The sequence below is a fragment of the Panthera tigris genome, chromosome D2, assembly GCF_018350195.1.
Source record: "Panthera tigris isolate Pti1 chromosome D2, P.tigris_Pti1_mat1.1, whole genome shotgun sequence".
Taxonomy (NCBI): Eukaryota; Metazoa; Chordata; class Mammalia; order Carnivora; family Felidae; genus Panthera; species Panthera tigris.
Window position 1 is genome coordinate 78569955 of NC_056670.1, and position 17766 is coordinate 78587720.

The following is a 17766-nucleotide window of genomic DNA, read 5'->3' on the forward strand; positions in this document are numbered from 1 at the left end:
ATGTGCTTCGCTGTCTCTGCTACTTTGGGGACCTCGCTTGACTGGGGGTGGGCGTTCAGCGGGGAGGGGAGAGGCTGTCTTTGCTGGAAAGGAGGCTCACGTGCAATTAAGAACTGCTGGGCTCACGATTCCTTTGACATGCTCTATCCAGAGCAGGCAACCCACAGGGGTAGAGGTTAGAGGTCGTGGGGACGGCGGGGAAGGAGGGTCAGGAAGTGATTACTCAATGGACCCAGGGTGTGTTTATGGGTCAGGATGAAATTCAGAAACTAGACAAAGCCAGTGCTTGTACCACCTTGGGAATGTGCTAAGTACCACTGAACTGTATCTTTAAAATGGTTCGTTGAAGGGGACCTGGGTGGCTCAGTCGGTTAAGCTTCTGACTCGGGCTCAGGTCATGATCTCACGGTTTGTGAGTTCAAGCCACGAGTCAGGCTCTGTGCTGACAGCTTGGAGTCTGGATCCTGCTTTGGACTCTGCGTCTCCCTCTCTTTCTTCCCCTCCCCTGCTCGCACTCTGTCTCTCCCTCTCTCAAAAATAAATAAACATGAAAAAAATTCAAAATGGTTAATTGTACATTATGTGAGTTTCACTTCTTTTTTTTTTTAATGTTTATTTTTGAGAGAGGGAGAGAGAGAGAGAGAGAGAGAGGAGGGGCAGAGAGAGAGGGGGAGACACAGCATCCGAAGCAGCTCCAGGCTCCGAGCTGTCAGCACAGAGCCCGACACGGGGCTCGAACTCACGAACCGGGAGATCGTGACCTGAGCCGAAGTCGGACGCTTAACCAACTGAGCCACTAGGTGACCCTCACTTGTTTTTTTTAAGAAAAGGACTCCCCGGCCTCTCCCCAAGGAAATGCCCGCCACTGTGGCCCAAAGCCCCGACTCCTGAGTGCAGATAACCTGGCACCAGATGCAAGCTGAGCACCAAAGAGCCAGCCCCCTGATGAAAAGAGGTCACAGGTGTCCAGGCCCCACCTGACTGTTATGACAAGGTCCCTCCAAGAGGAGGAAGGGGAAGAGCTGGAGCCCCTGACAGAGGCCGTTTTCACGCCAGGTCATTACTGTCCGTGGAAGCATCAAACCCTGCTACGAGGGGCTGCAAAGGCGGAGCATATGGTGATGCCGATTTCTTTTCGCCCCTTTTCACGTAGCCCTGCTGCATAATGGCTCCGCTGTGCAGCACGCAGGAGCCCAGGAACCCCTCCGATCTGACGTTGTTTCTCCAGACCGTCCTGGGGCCAATTTGCAGCCTGACAGGAGGAACTCTCAGAAAAGACAGTTGTTAGGAGTGCTGAAGTTTTTACAGTTTCCCAATAATCAGCAAGGGGCAGGTGCACCAGGAAGAGAAACCACAGGTTTATTGAAACTCCGTAAGGGCAAGTTCTTTACAGGAAAGACAGGCTACAGCCAGCAAGGCTGGACCCCCCTGAGTGGAGAGTGGTTTCCCTGGGGGAAAGGATGCCCGGCACACTTCCCTTGTTATACTGTGAGAGAGCTCTTGGCGGGGGGGGGGGGGGGGGGGGGTCAGCAGAAGTGTCCACCTCCTCTCGGAACCCCTGGGCCCTGCCCCAGGACAGGCACATCCTACGTGTCTGATGTACGAATGCACGAGTGAGGAATGAATGAGTCGGTGGGTGGATGGATACACATCCCCATCCAGTTACTAGGAAAGACTGCTTATGAAGAGGATAACACGTTCTGGGGCCAGGAGACCTCTGAGAAGGAGCCCACTATACGCTCAGCTGGTATTCCTCATCGCCGTGGCAGAACGAAGACTAGAAGGCAGGGCAGAGGGGGTGGCGAATGACAATCACATCCTGGGGATTCAGGACAAGTAGGGAACCCTACACCACCCCTGGGTCCCTTAGTGCACTAGCTTTCTAGGGCCTACCGTAACACAGTACCATAACCTAGGTAGCCTGGAACAAATTTACCATCTCACAGCTATGAACGATAGAGATCTGAAATCAGCTCAAGGCTCTAGGGGAGCGTCCTTCCGTGCCCCTTCCTAGCTTCTGGCAGTTGCTGTCAACCCCCGGCTTGTAGCCACGTCACGCAATCTCTGCCCCTATCATCCCATGGCCTTCTCTCTGTGTGTCTGTTTTCTCTTCCTAAGGACACCAGTCATTGGATTTAGGGCCCACCCTAATCTTCGCCAGTCACACCGGCAAAGACCCTACTTCCAAATAAGATCACATTCCAAGGTTCCAGATGGACATGAATGTGGGGGGATGCTATTCAACCCAATGCACTCAGTCATGGCATGCCTTACAAGGCAAAGGCCACTAGGGGAGGACCGCCCCGCTTCCTGAACTGAGCTACTTCGGTACAGTAAGAGGTAGGCTTCTTGCTGTGTTACTGATCCCGGGGAAGGAGGGAAATCTGTGGTTCCCCACGTGACCTGCTCTCTCATCCCCAAATCTCAGAGTCCTCTGCACAAGCGGGAGACAGGAGAGGGAGGCGTTCTGGTTTCTGGAAAAGGAGAGGTTGATGCCCGTCAGCGGGTCATAAAAGCAGCCAGTAGCCTACTACCCTACATAACAGGGGACAAAACAAAAGCAGGACACGAAGAAATGAAACACCTTCTCTCTCGTCCTCCCATCATCCGTGGGGTCTGGTGACTTGAGAAATGAGTTAGCCACAGAACCAAACTGTCCAGCCAAGGGCAGTAAAAGGAGGGGGAAGTGGGGGAAAATGATAATTGTTCTGCGCTGAGCATGAGGGCACTCTACAAATGGCTCTCGTCTAGTCGTCCTGGCATCTGTGCATCAGGGATGGAAGGGCAGTGAACAGCGACGATGAAGAAGGAGGGCAGCCTGCGTTCATTCCAGGGGAGCAGCTGAGTCCTTCTCGTGAACTCGTGGTTTTGAAAGGCAAGGCTCCAACAAGCCAGGATGGGAGGAAGGAGAGGAAGGGCATTCATGGTCTTTATCTAAAAAAGAAAGAGATAGGGGGTGCCCGGGCGGCTCAGTTGGTTAAGCATCCGACTTTGGCTCCGGTCACCATCTCGCGGTCTGTGAGTTCGAGCCCCGCGTCGGGCTCTGTGCGGACAGCTCAGAGCCTGGAGCCTGCGTTGGATTCTGTGTCTCCCTCTCTCTCTTCCCCCTCCCCTGCTCTCTCTCTCTCTGTCTCTCAAAAATAAACAAACATTAAAAAAAAGAAAGAAATAAAGAAACAGATATTTCAATCCCACTTGCTCTCCTTCTCCAACTCAGAAGTCCAAGAGACAGGAAGTCAGAGAAAGACAGCCAGACAGGAAATAGGAAGCAGAGGAAAGGTCCATGCAGGGAGAGCACGGTCTCAGCAGCACGCGGCAGGCCAGTCTGAGGAGAAAGGCAGCAAGCCATGGACCCCCTTTACTGGGATGACCAGAGGCCTGAGGGACAGAAATGTGGACTGTCGGATCTGTGCAGTTCTACGTTACATGCAGCAAAGCCCCCTTCTTATCCCTAAACCTCAGCAATACTCCCTGGTGTGAATAAACATCAGTGGAGACTGTACTCTCAAATCAAGGGGGTAGGGGACTAATAGCGTAAGCGGACCAGGCAGAGCACTGGGAGAAAACATGTGAAGCAGAAGGCAAAAGTGGCTGCCTGGAGACTGTAGGCAGCCACCCCAGGTAGCCCCAGAAATCCTGGGGGGCGGGGAGGGACACTAAGGACCTCTCATAGGTCCGTGGGGAGGGCTTGAGTCATTTCACCGGCATATTGGGGGAAAAAGCAGAAGGACTTAGTCCCAGTTCTACAGGGAAGGGATTACCTCCACTTTAGACCCAAGCCCAGCAAAGCACAGAGTATTTCCAGAAGCTGGACAAGAGCACAGGTGCCGGGGGATGATGCTACAGCATGAACCGAGGTCTGATCTAAGCCAGAGCTCATGCCCTTTCCATCCACCCAGCTTCCCTGAAACGGACATGGATTCTTCTCTTTTTTTTCCAGATCAGACAAGGCCCAGGCCATGAGCAATGACGCAGACAGGCTGCCGCTGGTACACAGCCATTCCCAAGAGTTCTTCCAGTCTCATGAGAAAGAGGCTGGGGGCACCCGGGTGGCTCAGTCGGTTCAGTGTCCAACTTCGGCTCAGGTCACGATCTCACGGCTCGTGGATTCGAGCCCCACGTCGGGCTCTGTGCGGACGGCTCGGAGCCTGGAGCCTGCTTCCGATTGTGTGTCTCCCTCTCTCTCTCTGCCCTCCTCTGCTCACTCTCTGTCTCTCAAAAACGAATAAAGACGTTGAAAAAAAATTTAAAGAAAAAGAGGCTGAGAAAACATCACCCTCAGCAAAGGAAGATAAAATAAAGGCCACAGCAACTTTGTGTGTGGATTCCTGTCTTTGCAAAGCCCAGGCCTGGGCCCCAAATAATGACCGGTTCCACGGGATAAGTGAGTATTCCAGCTGTGGCCTTTGTGAAGAAAAGTGAAAGGTAGCAAAGCAAATAAACTTCCAAGGTCTTTGCCGCCATGCTGACCCAGGGGAGCCCCTTCCTTCCCCAGTTTACCCATATTGTTGATGGCGGGGGGCGCTGGCTGAAACATTCCAGGTCAGCAACATGGGCGGTGGTCTTGCAAAAGAACTATTTTCTCAGTGATTTATGACTGGGAGGGTCTGTGTATCAGGAGGAAGGAAGGGTCTCCCCTAGGAGGGACTCTGAGGGTCCGAGCCCACTCGCAGGAATAGACATGGGGCATCACCCCTTAGCAGCTCCCCCCACGCTTGACAGGAAACGAGCTCCTATCCCCAGACCCGTGCACAGCTCCCCGTGAGGTCCTGAGTCGAATCCGAGAACCCCAGACACGTCAGCACGGTGTGCAGAGGGAGGGCAGTCACTCAGACCTGGTGGCCGGGAAGACGAGGGGGGAGGAGTGGTGACTTTCCCCAGGGATCAGACACTCACAGTAGGAGCTGCCGAGCAGCACCGGGGCCCAAGCATCGCCATCCCCGGCCCTGAAAGTCACTTCCCGGCATCCTGGCCAAGGTCCTGTTGCCCTGCGGGGAAATCGTGTGCAGAGCGATGGGGCCCTTTTCAGAAACAGATTCTACCCATGGCAGTATTGTTTGCAGTAACGAAATAGCTGAACACCACCAACACTGTGATCTTTTATTTTCTTTTTTTGAGAGAGAGAGAGCACAAGGGGGGCAGGGGAAGAGAGAGAGAGGGAGAGAATCCCAAGCAGGCTCTGCACTGTCAGCACAGAGCCTGATGAGGGGCTCGATCTCACAAAAGCACAAGATCATGACCCCCAGGTGCCCCCACACTGATCTTGAAGTCAACCAGCATGTGCCTTTTTTTTTTATGTTTATTTTTTAGAGAGAGAGACAGAGTGTGAGTGATGGAGGGGCAGAGAGAGACAGAGAGAGACACAGAATCCGAAGCAGGCTCCAGGCTCTGAGCTGTCAGCAAGGAGCCCGACGCGGGGCTCGAACTCACGAACTGTGAGATCATGACCTGAGCCGAAGTCGGACGCTTAAGTGACGGAGCCAACCAGGTGCCCCAGCCAGAGCGTGTCTTAACCTGAAACATTCACGGTTAAAAATGTATCTTCCTAGGCTCTCCCCAGCTTCCGGCATGCACAGATCTTTATGCGTACTCATCCAAAATGGACGAGACCATTCAAATGTGGGGAAGAGGACTTTCTTTTTAACGTCTTAAAAAAATGAACCACCTAGAATGCATTATGCTAAGGGAAATAAGTCCATCGGAGAAAGATACATACCATAGGATTTCCATGGGAATAAAAGGCATAAGCCTAGGGGATATAGTCGATGATACCACAACAGTGTTTACGGTGACAGACGACAGCTATACTCGGAGTGAACACAGCATAACATATAAACTTATCAAATCGCTACATTGTACACCTGAAACTAACGTCACATTGTGTGTCAACTATGCTCAAGTAAAAATAAAAAAGAATACGGGCACCTGGGTGGCTCAGTCGGTTAAGCGTCTGACTTTGGCTCAGGTCATGATCTCGCCAGTGTGTGGGTTCAAGCCCCGCATCGGGCTCTCTGCTGTCAGCATGGAGCCCGCTTCAGATCCTCTGTCCCTCTCTCTCTCTGCCCCTTCTCCACTCATGCTCTCTCTCTCTCTCTCTCTCTCTCTCAAAAAATAAACTTAAAACAAAATAAAGAAATAAAAAAGAATAAAATATTTTTTACATTAAAAAAATTTAATTGTGGTAAAAGACTTACATAATTCACCATCCTGAGCGTTTTTAAGGGCACATTTGAGTAGTGTTAAACATATCTGCATTGTTGTAAGACAGATCTCTAGAACCTTCTCATCTTGCAAAACTGAAACTGTAACCATAAACAACTCTCTCCATTTTCTTTTAGTTCTGAGCTTTAAAAATCCTATTAATAGACTATGGCATGCGGTAATTCATTTTCCAGTTCAAAAGTTTCTGGAAACATTACTCATGACGGACTTGAAAAGAATCACCACCTTCCTCTGCCCCGACCTGAGGGTTCACAGGAGGATGGTAAGAACAGAACAAAGAGAGCAGAAGCAAAGGTAAATGAATTTTTCATAAATAAGAGTTCCAGGAAAAACAGGCTCCGGGCGGTTGCATTCAGACCACAAAGTCACCTTAGGTCTGAGCGGCTGAGTCGGTTCGGTAATCTCTGCCTTTGGCCTCGTGAACTTGCACAAAGGGACCGTGCCAACCACAGGGCAGTGAGCAAGGTTCACTTGCCCACGTGGACTTGGGGGCCCCTGCGCGGCCCCAGCCCCTCAGATGTGACCACCACCACGTGGCGTCACAAAGGCCAGCTCCCCTCTGGGCAGACTGCTAAGTAGCTGTGAGAAGAAAGATGGCCCTAAATATTTGGGGTGGGAAAAGAGCCCCATTCCAAGTCTGCACTTGAAACCCACCTGGAATTCACACTGTTAACTCTGTCTTTGTGTTTAAGTTGCCCCATGGACCTATCTTCAAACACACACACATGCCAAGAATAACTTCACAGGGAAATATTTATTTCATGAGACTCTCACAGGATGCCCTTTGCCCCTTACCAACAACGGATGAATTCCTGCCCACAGACAGACACCGGGACCTTCTCTTTAAAGCAAGCAGACTGAAGCTGTGCTGAGCGACACAAGAGCACACAGGACCGCTCACATACCCTCCTGCATCTGTGTCTCCAGTCTGCGCATTCCAGAAAGCCTAGAGGCCCTGGGCCGCAGCACACGGGACCTATGATTGCAACTCCAGCAGAAACCAGCCCCATAGGAGGCCCAGGTCCCAAACCAGGCTGGCCTAGAACATCCTCTCTGGATCAGCCTTGAAAACGCACACGCCCTTGGAGCCAGCGATCCTGTTTACCGTAACCTAATGTTAAACGCCAGTCCTATAAATTGAATGATCCTGTAATTTAGACAAATAAATAATCGTGGAAGCACACAAGGGCCCAGAAACAAAGACATTCGTTGTGCGGTTCTTTATGGAACCAAAACACTGGGAACAAAACTGAACACCCAACTGCAAGGCAGACTAAAAACAGGACGTGGTCAACAGACTAGACGACGCATTCACAAGACAGATGGTCTCTAATGGTCTTAATGACATAAAAAAGGCTTCACGATCTAGTAAGTACCAATATATAACAAAGAATCTGTCTGGTGCAAGTGTGAGTAGATAGGTAGAGAGGCCCATCTCTCTCACCAATGCAGAGTTTGTATTCTAAACATTCATCCTTGGCAAAGCAAGAACGTGGATATTACGGGATTGAGAGAAAGGCAATAAGTGACATTAAACATGCTTTGAAAACACAGCAAATGTAAGTTCACGGTGGGGGGCTGGATGGCGACAGAAATGGCCTGATGGCCACTGTAACACCTGAGAACATCAGAGCTGGTGGTTCACTTCCTCCAAGTAGGGGAACCCCAGAAGTGGCAAGCCCTCACTCTCTTGTTGGGCAAGAATGGTAAGGAAAGCTAGAACCCAAAGCTGAACACTTTGCACCCTAGGGACCGCCTGCAGGTGGACAGGGATGTGGAAATTCCTACAGGCCCTAATGAAGAGCCTTAGGAACGTTCTAGGAGCCCACTTCCTTCCCTGGAGATGTCCAGTCAGGATGAAGGGGCTGCCATCCACAAGGCTTCCCATGGGCACAAACTCACAAGTTCTGAAAGGCCAGACGGAGCCGGTCATGAGCCAGACCAGATCAGCCTGTCCAGAGCAGGTACCAGCAAGGATCCAGACGACACGTGTGAATTCAAGCCCGCCTCTTCCTGCCACCCTGAGGTCACACCCAGATGCCACCGTGTGAAAACAGGCCATGGGGAATACAACGACCTCAAGGGACAAGCGTTTACCCCAAGACACAGGCACCCAAGCAAAGCGACTTCAACCAAAAAGAGGCGACATACACGGTCACACGAACCCACCCATGGTCTGGGTAGAGGAAGAGTAGCGGGAACACTCAAAGACAAGGAAACATGCCACCAGAAATTCGCTCTAGTTTTTTTCTTTTGCTTGCTTCTGAGTGGTGGTGTTGAGTGAATTTTCAACCTTGAAACATGCATCATCTTAAAATCCCAGTCGGCAAAGCACAGCTGGCACGTCCATTTGCTACTACCCCCCAAATATCCGTGGTGTTTCCGAGGAGGGTTATGGGAGATTTTTATTTGCTTCCTTTCTGCTTTGCTCTGTTTTCTAAACATTCTGCAATAGATGCGGTATATATATATATATATATATATATATATATATATATATATATATATTTTTTTTTTTTTTTACACGAGAAAAAGATTGCTTGGCACATCTGTAGTCACCTTGGCCAGGCACCCGTTCTCCACCAGCACCCCACCTGCAGCAAATACGGAAAAGCAAGCCCACCTGGCAGCGGACAGCCCAGGATCTCCATCCTCATACAGATGCTCCCGTTGTCGAACCAGGACCGTGGATTTATGCGGATGTAGCGGGCCACCATGGGGACGGGCAGCTCGTTGAGAACAGGGATCTCTTTTTCACTGTTTCCTTCAAATATCTATTTATGCATGAGGGGGAAAAGGGAGGATCTTTCAGAGCCTGATTGCCAAGGGATAAAAGGGTCAGTAAAACTATTCACTCCAAAAGACTTTACTGAGAAACGCCCAATATGTGCTGGGCATTGAAGGGAGAAGAGAAATGAATCAGGCGTAGACCCTGCCCTCAGGACGCCCCCAATCTCCTGGGGCAGCGGGGAGAAAAGGAGGAGGTAATACTTAGATAATCCGGCCGAAGGCTCTTAGTGCCATGACAGAGGGACAGCCACGGAGCTCTGGGATTTCAGAAGAAGGGAAGGACCAGACAGAGCTTCAGGGAGCAGGTGGCGTGTGAACTGTCCTCGAAGGCAAACTATTTAGATCTGTAGGGATGGCAGGGATTCTAGAGAAAAGCAGCAGCAATGACTGGAGAAGCCCAGAGGTGGGATTCAGAAAGAGCAGAGTAGCTAGCTCACTGCCACTGGAACACAGGAGGAGCGTGTGCAGGGGGTAAGAACGAGAAAGAAGGTTGAAACCGGAGGCTGCCGTCAGCTTATCTAAGACTGTTGACACCACGTTAGGAAGGACGCGCCTGAGAACCGGAGGAAGAGGGTGGCATGGTCAGAACCGGCGGATCTGGAACGGATCACGGAGTGCAAAGATGGGGGTCACTGAAGAGGCTGGGGAACTGCTGTCACTGAGCCGCTGTGAGGGACCCCAGCATACTGCACGCGCCACCAGTCTCCCAAGGCTGACCTGGGAGCTGTGGAAGACACTGCGTCCCAGCAGCTGGGATCGCACATTAGCTCTAAATGGGCCACCTGGCACTGAGCTTCGGGGCACGGCCGAGAGGGGCGCTACCCGTCATCGGCGTGAGTTGACGCGGAACCCGCGGACAGTGAGGGGGCACCCACTGCCTCTCTCCGCACACACCCACACGGCCGGACACCAAGGGCGCGCACAGAGGGAAGAGGAAACTCACCATGTCTCCCGATCCATTCTTAACAGTGACCCACGTGTGGCTGTCATTGCTCACCATGACCTTGTAGGAGGTCACCCAGTCGCTCCTAAGAGAAAATAAAACGTCACTGGGACTACACGTTGTAAAAGGTCCACCTATTCCCCGTAGAGGTGTAGCAATGAGGGAAGTGCAGTTAGCCCCCGAACAACACGGTTATGAACGGCACGGGTACACTTCTACGCGGATTTTTTTCAATCCAGTTCAGTACTATAAATGTATGTTCTCTTCTTAGATTTTCTAAGAACGTTTTCTTTTCTCTAGCTTATTTTATTGTAAGAATACAGCATATAATACGTGTATCATACAAAATATGTGTTAATTGACTATTTATGTTAACAGTAAGGCTTCCTTCTGGTCAACAGTAAAACAGTAAGCTGTTAAGTTGTTGTTTTTTTTTCTCATTTTTAAATGTTTATTTGAGAGAGAGAGAGAGTAGGGGAAGGCGAGAGAGAGAAGGAGACAGAGAATCCCAAGCAAATTCTGTGCTGTCAGCTCGGGGCTCAAACTCACAAACCACGAGATCGTGACCTGAGCTGAAATCAAGAGTTGGACGCTTCACCGACTGAGCCAGCCAGATGCCCCAGTGGTTAAGTTTTTAGACAGCCAGAAGTTATACCCAGATTTTTGACGACACAGGGTGTCAGCACCCCTAACCCCTGCATGGTTCGAGGGCCAACAGCAGGTCCCAGAGGTGGAAGACGCTGTTTCACACCCTGGCCCCACTGCTCACGCTCCCTGTGGCCTCGGCCGGCTAACCGACCCGTCTGTGCCACTGCTGACTCATCTGTAAAAAGAGGGTCTTATAAGCACCAAGCGTAAAGGATGAACATGAGCCTTCGATGGTTTAATACTCCTTAAACACTTAGGAGAGTGCCTGGTCTCTGCTCAGCTCTATCTGTTGATCACACATAAAGACACAAGCGTTTACGTATTTGTTGATTCTGCACATTACATCACACACAATAGTCGAGTTCCACGTGGAAAAACAACCTCAGTAAAAAGTGCCAAGTCCCTCTAGAAATTTCCTTTGGAAAATGACTTGGGAACATAACACACTAGATGCCACGAACCGCAAACCTAACAGTCTGACTAAGAGACGCTGGGCTTCTCCTTGGCTGTCCCTCCACCCCCACCAATGATCCAGTGACAGCTGGGCCCAAAGCCAGACCCACCATCACCACCCGCCCCCCCCCCCCCACCGCACAGAGATCACGGAGGTGACAACGCCCATGAATGGACTTCCCACAGTGGGGGTCAACCCGATAGACCATGCGAAACAACCACCTTCGTGTGGAAAACACATCTTTTTCCCTCGAGCCTCAGTCGTTTATAACATTCGTTGTTAATCGACACGGAAGATTCTTTCTGAGCACCGTCCTTTTTAATTTTTAAAATACTGGAACTAAACACCAATGTAGTGATCCTCTGGAACATTCCGCCAGGTGAAGCCCTCGGAGCCCTTCTTTTCCTCCTGTGAAATCCGCCTGGACTCAGGACCAGGTATATCCCGCTACGGTTCTGAGTTTCTGGATCAGTGCCGCCTAGTAAAGTTCACGTAGAAAGATGTGCTGCGTCTATTCATTCTGGCTCATCTGACTTGTGAAAATCACTCCTAGGTGCTTTCATTCGTGCTTGGAAACAAACCCTCCCCTCCAGCCTTCTCTCTCCCCTTCTGTCCTCCTCACCAGCTTCGTCTGAATACCCGCCGGAAGCCAGAAGCTGTCCAACAACCTGTCCCCCACCCCCGGGAGGGTGAAGGCTGAGCCCACGCCTGCAGGTTGAGATGCACCAGGCATGTCTTCTGAAAGGCACCTCGGCACAGCTCAGGTCTTTCGCGCTGGAAAATAGCCTTGCCCGAAACAGCAACCCGTTTCCCACATTCAAATAACCTCCAAAGGCCTTGCAACTGCAGCCCCTTTTGTTGTCTGTCTGTCTGTCTGTCTGTCTGCTACTAACACCCCCACAGTGACACGGCAAGGCAGCCCGCAGGGGTGAAGGGCGCATCCCATCTACAGAGACGGAGGTGGTGGCCTTAGGAAGCCTCTGAGTCAAAAGAAACATACAAGGGACGCCTGGGTGGCTCAGCCGGTGAAGCATTCGACTCCTGATTTCAGCTTCGGTCATGATCTCATAGTTCATGGGATCAAGCCCCACGTCGGGCTCTGTGCTGACAGCGTGGAGCCTGCTTGGGATTCTCTTTCTCTCTCTCTCTCTCTCTCTCTCTGCTTCTCCTCCGTTTGCATGCGCACTCTCTCAAAATAAATAAACATTTAATTGAAAAAAAAGACATACAAATAAGAGAGGGGCAGAAAGAAAAATTAAAAAGCTCTGCAAACAAAAGGGGAGAAAGAAACAAATGACAACCAAGTAACAATTTCTCAAACTTGAAACAAATGTGGACAAATCCGCTATTTATGTTTGAAGGGCAATTAATTGTTTACGTGGCTCTGACCTCTCCTCTGGACCGCAGACCTCCATCATTTGTTCTGTCTGACATCATTTGTTCTGTCTGGCACTTCTCATGCCCCACCTGAAATTGACCTCGCCCCAACCGACTGATACATGTCTCCGCTCTGAGCCCCAACCTGGGCCAGACCGAGCCTCTGCCTTAGAGAAGGTACTGGTATCCCCGCAGGGGAACAAAATCCCTGGGTCCTCTGTGGCGCCCCACTCTCTCTCCCCCACCTGCCCACCTCCACTCAGACCATCACCAAGTTCTGCCAGTTTCACCTCCCGGGTTGTTTTCTAGAATCTCTCCAACTCTCTCCAACCTCACTGCCACCACCCCAGCCCATTCTCTCTGGCCAGGACCGTTGCATTTCCCTCCACCTGGTCTCTTGGCATTTAAACTGCCTCCCCATCTATCCTGCAGTCAGAGACTGGCTTTTCTAATGAAGTATTATCATGTCACCACCTGGTTCAAATACCACTCTCTGGTGGTAAAGTCCCAATCCTCATGATGTTCTAGAAGCCTCTTGCTTACCTTTTGCTTTGTGTGCTCTTTCTTTCAATTCCTGATAGCGACTACACTCTCTCTTGCCTCAGGGCCTTTGCACATACTGTTTCCATCTTCTTCCTCTACCATCCTGTCTGCCTCTAAATTATTCAGACTTCAAACCATATCAGATAAGCCAGCCCTCATCCTGCAATCTAGCCAATTTCTTTTCTCATATGTTCCTTTCTTTCATGGTTTAATTCCACTTACACTTTTATATCCCTTTCTAGAATTTCCTGACGGTGTCTTTACCTCCCACTGGAGTATAAGCGTCTCAGCGATGGAGGAAGAAGAGACTATGGCACTTTAGAGGATGCAAAAGGAAGCCAATGTTCCTGGAGGGCAGAATGAGCATCAGGGCAGGACAACTGAGACTGGGTGGGCTTTGCGGGCCACTTGGTGGGGGTGCCCCTTCCTCTGCCAAGCAGTAGGGAGCCAGCCCCCTTGCTGTCCATCAAGAATGGTCAAAAGTACCTCGAGAACAATTAGAAAGTCTTGCAAAACTTCCACCTTATTAACAGCACACTTGGAAATCAGAGACTACCTTAGCGTCTCTCGTTTCCTCTATGAAACTGGCTCTCCCTCCTACCCCCTTTGAACTCCCGCTGAAACAGAAGTGATGGCAGAGGTCCCCCTGCCACAGGTTTGTGAATAAACAGCCTTCCATTCTATCTTGGGCTTAGCACGGCCTTTGACAATTCATACTACTGCCCATATTATGATTTTTTTCATTCTCACTGCTGTCTAGTATTCCGCTCAGAGGACGGACACTTTGTCCATTTTATTGCTATGGAGCATCTGAGTAGTTTCCACTTTGGGACACTACGAACGGTGGTTCTGTAAATATTCTTGCATGTATCTTTGGTGAATTTATACAAAGTCCTGCTTGGTGTATAATTAGAAATGGGATTGCTGGATCGCAGGGTCCCAGGGCATAGATGTGTTCAGCAGTAGTAGTTTTCCAAATTAGCTCTCTATTTATACGCCAACCAGCAAAGTAGGAGAGTTCTGGTTGCTCTGCATTCTTGTCAGCACTTGGTATTACCTTTCTTTTTCATTTTAGCCATTCTGAAGGCTGTGTCCTGTTACTTCATTGTGGTTTTTATTTTAATTTCCTGGATGACTAATGAACTTCGACATGTTGTATGTTTATTGGGCATCTGAATATCACTTTCCGCGAAATGCTTATTCAATTATTCCCTTTTAATTAAGCTCTTTCTCATTTTGATTGGTAAGAGCTCCTTATGTATTCTTTGTTTTTTTTTTAATGTAGGCTTCACATCCAGCATGGAGCCCAATACAGGGCTCAAACTCACAACCCTGAGACCAAGAGACCAAGACCTGAGCCGGAATCATGAACTGGACACTTAACCAATTGAGCCCCTCTTTCTCTATCCTAGATGGGAGTTTCTTGTTGAACATATGGATTGCTACTATCTTCTACAGCTTGTATTCTCTTTTTCATTCTCTTTGTGGTAGCTTTTGGTAGAGTTTCTTAATCTTTACATAGTCAAATTAATCTTTCTTCTTTCTTTACTGTTTCCAGTATTTGTGCCTTTTTCAATAAATTTTTGCCTACTCCAAGATCATAAAGATTGTCTCCTATGCTTTCTTCCAAAAGCTTCATTGCTTTACCTCTTACGTTTAGATCTGCACGCCATACAGAGATGATGACTGTTTGGTGTGAGGTAGGGGTCAAGATAGACTTTTTTTTTTTTTCCTATCAGGGCTTCCAACTTACCTAGAACCACTTACATGATTATTTTCCTACCGTGCCTCGGTGACACATTTGCTATAGATCATGAAATAGTATATGGGTGGGTGTGTTTCTTGATACTCTATTCTCCATTGGCCTATTTCCTATCTGGTACTAAACCCATCCTGTCTTGATTTGTATAACTTTATAGTAAGTCTTAATATCTGGTAGTGTACATTTTCCCACTCTGTTTTTACTTTTTACAGTTCCCTTGACTATTCTTAGCCCTTTGTGCTCTCATATATAAATTCTAGAATCACCTTAGAATTTCCAAAACAAAGACCTTTGGATTTTAATTGGGATGGCACTAAATACATAGGTCAGTTTTGAGGGAATCAACATTTCTCAATGTTAAATCTTCTAATCCATAAACATGGTAATTCCCTCTATTTAGGTCTTGCTTTACTTATCTTTCGTTGGACTTACCCCTAGGTAGTTGATGTTTTCCATAATTTTATAAATGATATTACCGTAAATTCTATTTTCTCCTTGTTGCTAATAGGTAGAGGTACAAATGCTTCTTGTGTATTGATTTTGTACCCAGTTACTTTGCTAATTCATTCATTCTAATAGTCTAATAGGGATTCCTTTGTGTGTGTGTGTGTGTGTGTGTGTGTGTATACACACTTCACACTCAGCCTGGAGCCCAATGCAGGGCTTGAACTCATAACCCTGAGGTCAAGACCCAAGCTGAAATCGAGAATCAGACGTTTGCTGACTCTCAAGTTTGGCTCAAGTCCATGCTGTCAGTTCAGAGCCTACTTGGGATTCTCTCTCTCCTCTCTCTCTGCCCCTCCCCTGCCCGCCCTCCCTCTCTAAATAAATAAATAAACACATAAATACATAAACATTAAAAAAAATCAGGGGCGCCTGGGTAGCTCAGTCAGTTAAGTGTCCGACTTCAGGTCAGGTCATGGTCTCGTGGTCTCTAAGTTCCAGCCCCACGTCGGGCTCTGTGCTGACAGCTCGGAGCCTGGAGCCTGCTTCGGATTCTGCGTCTCCCTCTCTCTCTGCCCCTCCCCTGCTTGCACTCTGCCCATGTCTCTCAAAAATGAATAAATGTTTTTTAAAAAATTAAAAAAATAGGGGCGCCTGGGTGGCTCAGTCGGTTGGGTGTCTGACTTGGGCTCGGGTCATGATCTCACGGTTCGCAGGTTCAAGCCCCGCGTCGGGCTCTGTGGTGACAGCTCTGAGCCCAGAGCCTGCTTCAGATTCTGTGTCTCCCTCTTTCTCTGCCCCTCCCCCACTCATGCTCCGTCTCTGTCTCTCTCTCAAAAATAAATAACATTAATTTTTTTTTTAATTAGAAGAAAAAAAACCAAAACAGGCGCTTAACCAATGGAGCCGCCCAGGTGCCATCTCCTTTGGATGCTTTTAAGGCCATGATCATGTCTTCTGAACATTAAGACAGCTCTGCTTCTTTATTTCCCACTGTCAGGCCGATTATTCTTTTTCTTGCCTTATTTATTTCACTGGCTAGGACCTCCAGTTCAATGCCAAAAGAAGTGGTGTTAATAGATGACCTTGTCTCATTCCTGAGACTGAAGAAAGGTTTAGGTGTTTCACCGCTGAGTAAGATGTTTCCTGTAAGCTTCTTCCTGTGTTTGTTTGTTTCGTATTTTAGCCAAGTAGGAGTTCGTGATTTTTCAAATAACAAGAAAGTCTGAATGTCTGCAGCTTCTGGCACTTACGCAGCTGGTCGGTTGTGTCAGGGTCAACATCAACGGACGTTCATTTTTCATACTTGCTCTCTCAGGGTTCTCAGAGAACGCTGCGAGAGGGCTCGGTCTACATTCATTTTTCAATATTCGTTGTTTGAGGGCTAAGGAGGTGTTTTTCGTACTTGCCTCGGGGTTCTAAGAAAACATCAAGATACACTCATTTTTCACACTTACTGTCTTTGGGTTGGAAGCTAGTTGCTGCAGCTGCATAACATATCCGTATTCAGAAAATATTGGATAGTATCTTTCAGTTTCTATCAAATCACTTTCTAATGTTGTAACAGGACAGTGTGCAATTCCTGTTGTTTGGGCTTTTTTTTTTTTCATATTAGAAAAACTATAGTTCTTGAAATGAGTTAGCACACACAAGCTTTAGACTCACTGCAGAAGCTCCAGGTAGATTCCACAGTTATGTGCCCTGGAGCCCTTCACTGCAAGGGGCTTGACTACACTCTACCATAGGGTTTTCTATAGATGTTATTTTTTCAGACTAAGGAAGCTCTTGTTTATTCCTAGTTTAAAATGAAGCCTCTTTTTCTTGCTTTTAAACACAAATGGCTATACAATTTTTCAGACGCCTTTTCTGCATTTATCAGGGTGATCATATTATTTTTCTCCTCAGTTCTGTTTATGTGGTGAATTATAGTGTTTGGTTACAACTGTGGGTAAACCACGCGTATATACCTAGAATAAATCCCACTTGGTGGTGACGTATGATCCTTTTTACGTACCGCTGAATTCAAGTTAGTAATATACTGCTTGACATTTTTTCTATCTATGCTCATGAAAAATAATTGTTGCATAATTTTGCGTTTTGTAACGTCCTCATCAGATTTTGATAACAAGGTTTATGTGAACTCATACTTAGGAAATGCTACACTGTTTTCATTCTCTATATTTTTTTAAGTGCCATTTCTTTCTTAAGTGTTTGGAAGAATTCAATCGAACTTTCTGAAATGGAGAGTTTTTTGGGGTTTTTTTTGTGGGACGATATTTAACAATGAACTGATATTTTTAGTAGATATTGGACTACTCTGATATTCTATTTCTTCTTCCATCAGTTTTAATAACTTGTGCTTTTTGAGGAATTGCTGTATTTTGGCTATTTTCAATGTTATTGGCATAAACTTGTTCTTAGTATCATTTTATTGTCTCTCTAACGTCCGTAACATTTTTAGCGATGCTCCCCTTTGCAATTTTGATATCGGCCATTAATTTTTTCCCTCTTTTCCTAATCAGCCATGAGTTTATTAATTTTATTAATCTTTACAAACAATCAACTTTTGATTTCGTTTACCCT

At 48.1% G+C, this 17766-nt stretch overlaps 1 protein-coding gene across 1 annotated transcript in view; it reads right to left on the reverse strand.

Annotated features, from left to right (window-relative positions):
• Positions 1-17766, reverse strand: part of CPXM2 (carboxypeptidase X, M14 family member 2) — a 140213-nt gene that overhangs the window by 35026 nt on the left and 87421 nt on the right. The window contains exons 5-6 of the mRNA XM_042960604.1: positions 9956-10040; positions 8846-8996 (exon numbers count right to left, since the gene is read on the reverse strand). Coding sequence (XP_042816538.1) covers positions 8846-8996; positions 9956-10040 — 236 coding nt within the window. The remainder of the gene's footprint in view (positions 1-8845; positions 8997-9955; positions 10041-17766) is intronic.